The 12488-nt window shown below is 39.1% G+C and overlaps 1 protein-coding gene across 8 annotated transcripts in view; it reads right to left on the reverse strand.

Annotated features, from left to right (window-relative positions):
• Window positions 1–12488, reverse strand: part of LOC109471295 (piezo-type mechanosensitive ion channel component 2-like) — a 110278-nt gene that overhangs the window by 50991 nt on the left and 46799 nt on the right. For all 8 annotated transcript variants that reach the window (XM_019770582.1, XM_019770583.1, XM_019770587.1 and 5 more), the window contains 14 exons: window positions 12292–12428; window positions 11477–11653; window positions 10624–10743; window positions 9960–10166; window positions 9021–9228; window positions 8332–8427; window positions 7277–7433; window positions 6831–6852; window positions 5671–5834; window positions 5238–5295; window positions 3865–3961; window positions 2257–2428; window positions 1782–1871; window positions 202–272 (listed from right to left, as the gene is read on the reverse strand). In XM_019770582.1, coding sequence (XP_019626141.1) covers window positions 202–272; window positions 1782–1871; window positions 2257–2428; window positions 3865–3961; window positions 5238–5295; window positions 5671–5834; window positions 6831–6852; window positions 7277–7433; window positions 8332–8427; window positions 9021–9228; window positions 9960–10166; window positions 10624–10743; window positions 11477–11653; window positions 12292–12428 — 1776 coding nt within the window. The remainder of the gene's footprint in view (window positions 1–201; window positions 273–1781; window positions 1872–2256; window positions 2429–3864; window positions 3962–5237; window positions 5296–5670; window positions 5835–6830; window positions 6853–7276; window positions 7434–8331; window positions 8428–9020; window positions 9229–9959; window positions 10167–10623; window positions 10744–11476; window positions 11654–12291; window positions 12429–12488) is intronic.

A 12488-nucleotide genomic window follows, 5' to 3' on the forward strand; every position in this document is an offset into this window, starting at 1 on the left:
ACACACATCCCTAAGTCACACACAGTCACACACACGCACACACAGTCACACATAATCACACACACACACACACACACACACACACACACACACACACACACACACACACACACACACACACACACAGAGTCACACATACACCATTCTGAATGTAAAGATAAAACATGCATAATTCTAAACAACAATGGTACAGATTCTTACTTTGAAAGTGGTCCTTCTCCTTCTCTGTTTTTTTCAGAAACTTGGCCTGTTTGGCACGTATTCTCTCCATGCTAGTAAAGAGAAAATGCTTATGAGACAAATAAAAAATCTTAAATTAAAACGTATTTCATGTGACATTGTTCAATGTACAAGCCAAGTTGGTTCTAAATAAAATTGAAATGAACTGAACATTTGACAAATTGACACAATTTTATGCTTGTTGAACAAAATATTTTATTCATTGAAGAGAACTTGTGTTTGACTTCTTATTATGGTGGATGCTGTGTGTTGCATGTTGTACAATGTACATTGTGCTCGTGATGTACATTGTTCTTGTATGAGGCAAAATCATGCCTGTGTGCAGGTATGATCATATTACTAACGGTGAGAAAGAAGACTGATCTGTTGTTGGTAATGACAAATTCATGGTATACAGTAAACATAAAGTACCTTGAAAAAAATAGCATTTAGAGTATAAACTATAATTTTCATGAAGGGGGGGGGGGATTTCAAATCATGATTGTGGCATCACTCATCTTTACTGTCAACATTGATATCTGTTAAATGTGATATCTAGAATTTTCAGCAGTCATTACAATCATTATGGATTATATACATTGTACTTTCCGGAGGATTGGAATTTCAGATTTATATTTCAGTCCATACCATGGTATGGATGAAATACTAGTATATTGTGTTCTCTCATGTTTCTCCTTCTTCTCCTGCCAAACAGTCAAAGGGATTCAACTCCGCCATCATTCAACCAAATGACTTGAAATTTGGCATGGAGGTAGAGTGGGCCAATACGCCCAGGCACTTTTTTCATTTTTTTTTATAAATGCCTTCGAAAAATTTTTATGAAGGTTTTTTTGGGGCATTTTTCGCCAAAAAATGGATTTTTGGATCCTGAGCGCTGGTTTTACAATCAAATGATCTGAAATTCGGTATAAGGGTACCTTGAACATGTGTCTACAGAATTGCAGTCACATATTTGGCATACGCCACTTAGCTTCCAAATGACTCATTTGGGGGACTTTAATGGCTATTTTCAGCAAAAAAAGGGCCAAAAGTGCTATACCCGTTCCATGTTCTATCTAAAGAATGGCCTGTTCCATCTGCCATTGGCCATGGAACACGTGTTCCATTGCGGGTTACCTGGGGTCACATTGCACGTAAGTCGTGCGTAATGACCCACACATTCAATTTTATGTGCCTAAGACCTTCAAAATGCATCAAATCTCATCATTGTTAGTATTTGCATACCTGTAATAAGATTAGTAAAGCTTTCGAGATTCAATGTGCTTGTTCTTGCATCTTTGTTCTCAATTACATACTAGCTACTATATATTTCATTTATTTGAGAATCTTTGCAAGTTTTACACCGGGGTGAGTTTAAAATAGACCACTTTTGCGTGGGAGGGAGATGGACTGAAATATGCTGTATTTGCTCCCAAGCAAATGTCGGCCTCTCTAGTTTCTTAGACTTATTCTCAACTATCACCTTAAAGTTTTTACTTAACTTTCAATTGATAAATAAATAAATGAAAAACTTCTATTTACTTTGTGTAAAATGTACTCACGATTTTTTGATGCTAACTAAGATTTTCTTCTCCTCCTCTTCTCTAGCCTTCACTTCCTCAATAAGGTTTTGACGAATCAGCTCTGCACCTCTGGAACATTTCATGTCAAATATACATTGCATTCAACTTGAATTTCTATTTCAATGACTCATTGCATGTGTACAAAATGTAGTTTTGTTAATATATATATTATATATAAAATATTAAATATTAGATATTAAAATCAAAGAACCGACATATTATAGAAGAAGTGGGTAAATTCGTCTTCCATTGCCTAAAAAGAAGAACTTCAAGTCAAACCCAGTAAAACTAGTACCATGTACAGTATGTTGTAGAATATAGTATAATGCTATACGTAGATATACATGTAGTCTCACATACTACTGTATTTTCTTTCTTATGTTGACTGTAACTGCAATTAGCCCTCGGGCAAGTATTTGCAATAAACTTTCATACAATATATAATTTATTGCACCTTGAGGCCAAGGCTGACTGTGCCTGCAGGTCGGCTTGGACATGAAGGAAGTAGTAACTACTGAGGCATCTCTTCTGTAAGAGGAGAAAACCAAAGCAGAACACATCCCAGGCCAACCCTGCCTCTCCCATGGGCAGCTGACATGTCTCCAGTAGGGGGTTGTAGTCCACCTCTTCGAAAAAAAACAGTACATTGGAAAAGTTATGCCTGTCACAGACAAACAGCATACATGCCTGGGTCTTGTTTATTACTCTGAATTACTATGTACATCTCGGTTGGGTTAAGGCGGCCTAGGCTGATATTCATGTTCGAGTTCCGCCGTGTGTCTGCACGATTGCCACAAACATGTTTCGAACCCGAATCATGTTCCACCATGTTCGATATGACGTCATTCGAATAGAACGTGTGTTCGAATTCGGGGTTACCGGCGGTCATTTGTATGTTTCCCCTGTAAACCCGCGTTGTTACGCATTTTATTCACGGAGTATGACTTAAACGGCTTTACGCCCAGCTGAAAACAACATAATTCATCTTTAGAGTAATCCATGTTTACGTATTATCACTTTTTCATCAAAATTGTCCGAGGCTATTTTGCATTTAAGTCGAAATTTTTTAACTGTGGCGATTATTTAACAAAAAATGACAGAAAAATAGCCGTTTCTGTCGTTTTTGGCCCAAAAAAACAATGTAACTGTCATTTAAAACAAAATAGCCTCGGACAAAAGTAATAAATAGGGGGTTGGCTTTCTACTTGCAAAATATCATGATGAAAGGTGTTGTTACCGCTTGGGCGTAAAGCCATGAAGTAAACAGCTTTTTTTTAACCAAAATGTTGATTTTTAACCCAAAAATTCAGAAGTAGTAAAAACAAAATAACCTTTATTCAATGTGTTTCAAGTACTACTAGAACTGTGTGAAGTTAAGTTGTGATGCGACCAAGCTATCAAAAGTTACAGCCATATGTATGAAATACTAATTATAGTTGGCCATAGGCTGCCTTAACCCAACCGAGATGTACATTGTACAAATGTATTTGCAATGATATGACAAATATGACAAGTCCTGTTTCACCTTGGATATTCACTTTTGTTCCTGACTGTCTTATATTTATTTGCATTTAAGTAAACAGTGCATCAGCAACAGTATTTATCATAAACTGGGTGGTAAGCTTAAGTTTGTTCTTTGATTTTCACCTACTAGAAGCTTTAAGCCACCTGGCTTAAGGAATGGGTATTTGATGTTGTTCATTAACATTGTGTGTTCCTTGAATTTGTGTAATCTCACAAGTTTGAGGGATGCATCAAAAGGCCATGGGACTACATGTACAATAAAAGTCATGTAGATGTGAAATACATACAAATTTATTACAACAATACAACTTTTTAAAGTACAGTCAGATTTTTGTTTTGCACATGCTGTACCAAAATTAAATCATCATAAAATTTAAATCATGATTGGAATCTTCAATTTCCTAAATGCCATTCTAGAATAACATTTGTCCAAATTTAGTAGCCCTGAGCAACATTATCAATTAGAAATATTGTCATTCATAACTAAGCTAGTGATACAATGTATAGCAGCAATAATTAAAAATGATGTCCTACGTACCTACATCATACCCTGGAATCATGCATACCAGACTCAGGAGCTGAACAAAGAAGCAGCTCTTCTCCTTTAAAGTCTTAAGATATGCACAGGCAGCAACCTGGAGGAGCAAAGGATAAATGGTACTGCAACAGTTTATGGAGTTTGTAGAGATAGCAGAAGTGTTCTTGACAACCTAATGTAACCCCCCTTAAGCTTACCCTCCCTACATGGCAATGTAGCATGTCATCAGATAACAGTCACTTATCAAAACACAGCAAGGTTGAAACCTTTAAAGTGCTAGCATCAGGCATTTCATCAGCAACATCCATGTGTATTACCCGAGTGTATTCCTTATTACAACAAAATACATTATTGTAATGAGGGGTACCCTAACATCGCATGCTTTTCACGCGCTATTGCTGGTTCTTAGAAGGTGGCCGGGTTTTGATGAATGAATTTTGAAGACATTAAATGTATTGCAATGAAAATACTCAGATTAGAAATCCATACCATTCATGAGCCATTCACGCTTCATGTTACATGCGGCATACACTGAGAGGTTTTCGTGAAATTCAATGTACCTTCATGAATGACTATCTTGCTGGACAACAGCAACGTGTTGTGACCAATGGCGTTGCATCTATTGGGGAAGCACGCAGGCTGGCGTGCCATAAGGAAGCATTCTAGGCCCGCTATTATTCCTTGAGTTCATCAATGACATAAAAGAACTCCCCTGCTCCTCCAATATCAACTTTGCTCTCCAAGTCTGGACCAACCGCCCAGGTAGTGTCCAGAACAACTAACATCGACCTCGAGCTGGTATCTACCTGGTTCCTCGACTGGGGTCTCCAACTTCACCCAGATAAATGCAAATTACTTTGCATCAAGTCCCCTCGAAGCAAGGTGCAGCTTCCTCCCATATACATTTGTACATCGTAGGGCAGGAAGTTGAACAAGTGCCATTCTACACCCACCTGGGAACCACCATTCACCAGATCTTACGCTGGACCGAACATGTCCAGATTACAACCAGTAAGGCCAGGCGAACCCTGGGTTTCCTATGGAAAGTTCAGGGCAAGCTATCCCGGGAGGCACTTGAAATGGCGTAGAACTATACTTTGCATGCAAATAGCACGTGTATGTATTGACTATGTTTAATAAAATATTACCTTTTTCTTTAGCAAAGTCATTGGCAACAAAACTGCATAATAAGATCAGTAAAATTTCCGTGCAAAGTTAGGGCATCCCCCTTACCTGTTTCATAAGCATATGAAATGATAATACTTGAATCCTTTCATATATCAAAGATGAATAGAATGCTGATTCAATTTGTAACTTTCCAACTAGTATAGTGGGAGTGAGAGAAGACATCTGACTTTGTAAAGCAAACTCACCTGCAGAAATCCTTTGATGAAGATGACGGCAAAGTTATAGGCTATCAATTTGTGCCATCTGAAATGACAAAAGCACAACTTGATTGACGCAGACATTTATAACTCTTGAAGGCATGGTTCAATGTTCATGATTTTTGGCAGACAGGTTACTGTTGTGTAGACCAAGGTCAACTGAAAATATGGGCTTCGTGGGGGGTCCCTATGTCAATGCAGTGGACCTTTTGTGTTTGTCGCTTGTTAGCAGGATAATTTGTGCATATGTAAATGTATGTTCATGGTTTTTGGTAGACAGGTTACCAATGTACATGTAGGCACCAAGGTTAACTTTGATAATGGGCCTCGCAGGGGGGGGTGTATTGTTATGGTGAGTCTAAAATGGTCTTAAAATTCATAAAAGCCAATGATGTTGTCAGACATCTTGGAATGGCCTCACCTCTTCAGAATAACGTTGGTGGGGCTCATGAGGAACTCTTGCCCATGCAGCAGGAAATAGAAACAGCCGACGAGGTAGCCCAGACAGAACAGGCTGATCCGCGTGGTGCCGGTGATGAACACGATGGCCAGAGTTACCCAGAACAAGTAGCCAAACACAAATTGCTGTAAACATATGAGAAGAACAAGGCCTACTAAAGCACATGAGGGACATTAATAAGTAAAGTACAATACGATGTTACACATTTGTTTCTTTTAAAACTATGTAATGTAAATGTATATGTAATCGTATGTGATGTATTGTTATGTTTTACATGTACATATAGAATACAACACGGGGTATTCCGTATCGCCCGACGGCCGCAGGCCGGAGGGCGATCCGACTCGCGGGAGGGCCGGGACCGAGGGTGATGCGGAATACACCGTGTTGTATTTTATTTATGTCATACCCACCCAAGAAAACGCGCCTTTCAATGCAAGATGAGCCAAAAGTTGGTGCCACTAAACCCTAAAATGCAACAACATCAATTCCAACGTCCGGATTCTGTATTCGAATTTTCGAAAGGGGCACAAGCGGGTAGGGCGAAACGCGTTCGAATCGTTTTATGGAAGCCATGGAAGCGTTCGATAACGGTTTCCGGACCGGGCCGGTCTGGAACCCGTTATCGAACGTTATCGCGGCCCGGGTATGATATAAATGTATGTACCCTCTCCTGGAAGAATAGCTGCCACCCTCGGGTGGGCAGCTAAAGGAGAGTTTTCCTCAATAAACCTCAATAAACATATTCAACATGTTTGACTCAGTGTTTTAAAAATACTTACAGATGCAAGAAAGATTTCCCTCTCCATAGCTTTGATTCTAAATATAAGTCACATCACATATGTGCAGAGCACATGTCACGGAGAGAGTTACAAATTGTATGTCAAGCTGCACAATATATAACATTGCAACATATTCTGGCAGGCAAATCCTTATCATACAGCATATTATGATCAATGAATCAAATTGGAATTACTTACTTATCATGAAATGGAAAGCAGTCACATGGTTTTCAGCACCAAGGACATGATGCGAGATACATATATTATACATGTCACTGTATGGTCTTATTTCTCTTATTATTATTATAACAAAACACACCAATAAAAACATGTGCTTACCTTTATCATGTCCAAATATGACCTTGAAGGGCAGACAGAAATAGAGTGAAAAAATGGCCACCTTTCAACCATTCTCAGGACATGTATATTGACAACATGAACCGAGATGCTGATTGCAAAAATAACACAGAAACGACTACATCAGAAGCTCACATGTTTACTAATTACTAAATATATGATAATGTGAAGGCTTTAAACAGAGTATAATTACACCCTGGGGAGAATAGTTGTTTACACAGACAACACAAAAGTCCCTGTACTTCTGTTTTCTCAATAAAGCATTTCCACACACACACACACACACACACACACCTACACACACACACACACACACACACACACACACACACTACACAAAACTACACACATACATAGACACACACATACACACATACACACACATAAAACTAAAAATGTTGATTGTAGATATCTTTATTTGATCTTACTTGGCAACAGTAAAATCTGGAACAGGGTTTGTCATCATAGCCTCAATGTCATCATGAATGTCCTGATTGTCCCCTCCTGCCTCTATTGTAGATGGAGTTCCCTCCACCAGGAAGACTTGCCATTGGATAGACACAAACAGCAGCTGGAAGAAGTCCGCTATGAAAAACGAAAAATGACAACTATTAAACATATTGGCATACATTGTATGTAGGTTAGCTACATTGTAGTGTGCAATAGAAAAAAAAAAAACTCAGATGTACATAATACTGCCAAAAGGGGACCGAAGTCATTTTACAGAAAAATTTGATTCCCGTGCATTGCATTCTGGTCAAAATATCTTGCACAAACATCCACTGAGACTACTGATTATCGTGAAAATACACTGTAAGCATAGTATATTACATGGATGTTACCCTTACCAAGAAGGCTCACAAGCATACATGTAAGTCACAAAACTATGAAATCAGTGTACATGTACAAATGTATGTCTTCAAAGTTTAAGTTACTGATTTTGGGATGAACTAGACATTGATTGTAATGGGCAGTTTTGAATAATTCTTCACAAGCCTCCAAGTGACTTCCTTTCAAACTGCAGATTACATGTCTATGAGCAAAATGTTACAAAATTAAACGATAACATTATAATAATGATTGTGCAAAACAAATGGAAGAATGTCAACTAGCTGTACATTTGCCAAAAAGCACATATTCAGTGAACATATTCAGTGAACACATATAAACCTTTAAGTTATTACCTCCATGAAATGTCATGGAGATATATTTTCAGTTGCGTGTGTCTGTCTGCCTGTCATTCTGTTGGTCAACAACATACAATGTAACCTAAGAATGGCTACATGGATTTGTTTTATAATACTTGTTGCGTTGGTAGGGTGTGAGGAAAACTGAAAATAATTTGATTTTGGGCCCCCTAGTGGCTTCCTGGATACTGCAGCGCAACTTCCAGTTTAGACATGCTAGGGACATGAATTTTAGATGGTAGGTACATGTACATACTTGATAATGAACATCAATGGAAGAGAAGGGAATGTGTCACCTAATAGGAGCCAGGAATTTGGTCTGAGATTATAATCTGGTAGAAACATCCACCTCACCAGGTTGTCTGGCATGCCACGGTCGTACCAAGGGTACACTGTAACAGGAAATATGCTGTTAACCACTGTGTCACAAATCAACAAACCTTCAAGTTTATACCGACAAATGGCATAAAAATCAACGATTTGTTCCATGTAGCCTGTCAGGCAATACATGGAGCAGTCTCCTCACCTTTAATGTGTAAGAGTGCAGATAATAACATGGGGGTTGAGCATTGAGTGAACTAGCTACATTCTGCAGGCTACATTGTAAATTCTCACCTGTCCATACCATACGGATTACTGTAGAAGTGCAGCAATGACTGACAATAGGGTAAAATATACAGGGAAGGAATATGAGCAGGAAAGATCTAGAGAGAATTATACCAAGGGCAGAGTTTTTCACTTTCCCACCCATGCTCTTTTACACAATGGCACTACAGGTCTTAGGGATGCAGACACATACTTACAACAACTACGTACATATACCAACTGTTACAAATTATTCTTTTTTTACCAAAAGTAGACTCCTTTATTATGGATTACCTTATAGGATTTGGTGATCATATGATATTCTGACAAGAGGTACATGTACATCTACTACATCTACTACTAAATTAAGGTTTATCATAATGTATTATTTTACACCTACCAACACAGAGCCCTGGAGGCAGGCCCATGCACAGCAGATATTCCACTATCATAATGCTGGACAGGGAAACAGCATAGTAGGGCCAGATGAGCAGATTGTCCTTCCTATCCTTTGGATATAACAAGATGATTCCCAGCCAGATCCCATGCAACACAGCAATGAAATCCAGCCTCAACCAGATGTTGAAAACTGCCATCATGTAACACATCTATGAGAGACAAGCAGAATCAAAACATGGTTTAACTTAGTTATACAATAATTGCAACAAACGAAGAGAAAAATATTGTATTCTTATTGCTAGTTCACCTTTATTTGTCCCATACCAACATTGTCATTTCTAAAAAAATTTAATGGTGTATTGAGGTAGATGTGCTTATGTCCCATCAGTATCACCCCCAGAATTTCAAACTTAAGAGACTTAATTTTTTTACAGCACTGATCAAAAGCTTTAGCAACCATGCAACGAAGAAATTTTCCGACGCTTTTGGAACAGTCTGACTGCACCGTGGGAGATTTGTGCTACAGTGTTGCTGGCTGGAATATCACATACATGTAAATGTCACTTCCGTTTCCAGCTCAACACAATTATTCACAAGCCAACTAAATAAGGCTTGTTTTGCTGGCTGACAATTGTAGGCAATGTTTTAGAAAATGCCATCTTCACTGCCACCGTACATCTGGTAGTCGGCGCGCAAAACTAACATGAAATCCGACCCTATCACATTAACGCAAACGTTAACGCGTTAGAAATAATTTCTGACGATTTTCTAACGAAAATCTGACGATTTTCCTCGTTAGTAACGGGGTACCTGGGTAACTATAACGCGAATGGTACTGTAGGTATCACCTGAAATGTAGGAAGATAAAAACAACTGAGTGTTGTGCTTATATTGAGCTTGTGCAACTACAATATTGTAGCTTGCACATTCCTCTTCTTACCTCTAGTCCAAATTTGTAGAAGAAGAAGTTCGTGAAGTACTTCAGGCACATGAACAAGCCCTCATCAGCATTCACTCTTTTGACACTGGGGAATATGATCCCAGGTAGGGGGTCCTCCGGGGGTAGACCCTTGGCCAACCGTATATGCTTCTGATGTCTCTCTATGGTAACAAACAGCACTAGGAACAACACCACCACCAAGTAATCCTGAAAACAAGAAAGGAGTCATCAGCTGGTGCATTCAATCTACATTGTGTACATGTCACTACCTTCATTTGAATTGGTAAGCCCAGAATTATCTTCGACCAGAAGGTTTTAAATGGCCCTGCAGTTCCAGGACAAGCCGCTAGGGGGCCCAAATTTATGTCACTTCTTTCCCAGCACAAGAGCTACCTATTATCCAAATTTCGTGACCCTAACATGTCTAGATCATGAAATATCAAAACCGGAAGTTCAGCTGCAGTACCATAGGATGCCGCTAGGGGGTCCAAAATCTAATCATTTCCAGGTCTCATCAAGACCTACTGACGTACCAAATATCAAGTCAATCTATTTAAGCCTTCTCAAGTTATTGTGTTTACAGACACACAGACAAACACACACACGAATGCCTATTTTACGATCATAACATAACCTTCTTGGCAAAGGTAAAAAAAAGACTGACCCTGATGTAGTACACGGCTGGGGTACTCTTCCTGAAACCAACCCACTCAGCACTGTCCACACTCTGGCGCCGGCCAGTCACAGGCTGTTCAGTGGGTCCGAAGGTAATGTTGGATATTGGCTGCAGGAATATGAGGAGAGGTACATGTACATGTAACTCCATGCAGGGGATCTATAGAATGGGATACTACTACATGTACACATGTAATACTCAATACATTAGAATGAAAACTCTGATAATGAAATAGAACAGAAGGATTTCTATTTCCTTCTTTAACATGCAATGACGTTTAAGTTCAGTACGTTAATGATTCTGTGATTTAGTACATCTCTGGTTATAAAAATCATTGTACGTCCAATTGCCTCCGGCAAAAATATAAACATTATGTACAATGTACATGTACGTAGGTCTGAGGTATTTTTGTTGCACTATAGGCAGTTGTTTACACCCATGTAACGGGGTGGTGACCTGGGATATGCCCTATTTTAGAGAATAACGCGTTCTACGGTGACCTGCGATTCGACTGTGAAGCCCATTTTGTGTAATCTTGTGAACTTTGACATACTTCATGTGACATACGATACATTCCAGTCAATTTTAATGAAACTAAATTGAATCATTGATACTGCAATACATGACTTCAACCAATTAACATCATGATGCTTTTTGATAATAAATAATAATGACACAGTTTGTAATAGTTTCCACTGTGGCAAGAATGATATTTTCTCCATGATTATCATAACTAATACACAAAGTACTTGGTGTGCCAAGGGTAAGGCTGTAAATTAAATAGACTCTGAGACAAGATTCTGACGATCACAATATTTTGTTGGTTACTGATCATACTTACCAGAGTACAGTTGGTTTCAAAGTGCTCCATCCTGACCATGGAGAGTTGGAAAAGCATCTTGGTAAGAATACCAAATGCAGCCCACACCATACTGGTGTAGAGTGCCGGCTTCCTCATCACCTGAAGTGGGATGGCCAGGGACCACAGCACCAGGAACATCAAGTTCATCACAGACACCTACAGAATAACTACAGTCAGTCATACTGACTACAGCACCAGGAACATCAAGTTCATCACAGACACCTACAGAATAACTACAGTCAGTCATACTGACTACAGCACCAGGAACATCAAGTTCATCACAGACACCTACAGAATAACTACAGTCAGTCATACTGACTACACCAGGAACATCAAGTTCATCACAGACACCTACAGAATAACTACAGTCAGTCATACTGACTACAGCACCAGGAACATCAAGTTCATCACAGACACCTACAGAATAACAGTTACTACAGTCAGTCATACTGACTACAGCACCAGGAACATCAAGTTCATCACAGACACCTACAGAATAACTACAGTCAGTCATACTGACTACAGCACCAGGAACATCAAGTTCATCACAGACACCTACAGAATAACTACAGTCAGTCATACTGACTACAGCATCAGGAAAACCACAGATATCTACAGAATAACTACATTTACAGTCAGTCACGTTACAAATTTTGCTCACACAGTCAGTCAGTCAGTCATCGATCAGTCACTCACTCACACACACACACAAACACACGACACAAACATAAATACACACACTCATACCAAAGTTTCCAGTCTCTCTAGATCTCCTGAAAGTTGCACACACTCACCTCAATAATGGCGACCAGTATCATGGTGAGAAACAGAACCTTGAGGAAGTGGAGCTCCAGCATGCGCCAGATAAGTATGGTCATCTGCTCATACCAAACTCCGATTTGGTAAAAGATGTCTTGTATGACTTGTTGCCCTGCAGGGATGTATTTTGACAATTTCAAACAAACAAGTGGAGTGACTTGGTAAACTTCTT

The sequence above is a fragment of the Branchiostoma belcheri genome, unplaced genomic scaffold (assembly GCF_001625305.1).
Source record: "Branchiostoma belcheri isolate BF01 breed outbred unplaced genomic scaffold, Haploidv18h27 scaffold246, whole genome shotgun sequence".
NCBI lineage: Eukaryota > Metazoa > Chordata > Leptocardii > Amphioxiformes > Branchiostomatidae > Branchiostoma > Branchiostoma belcheri.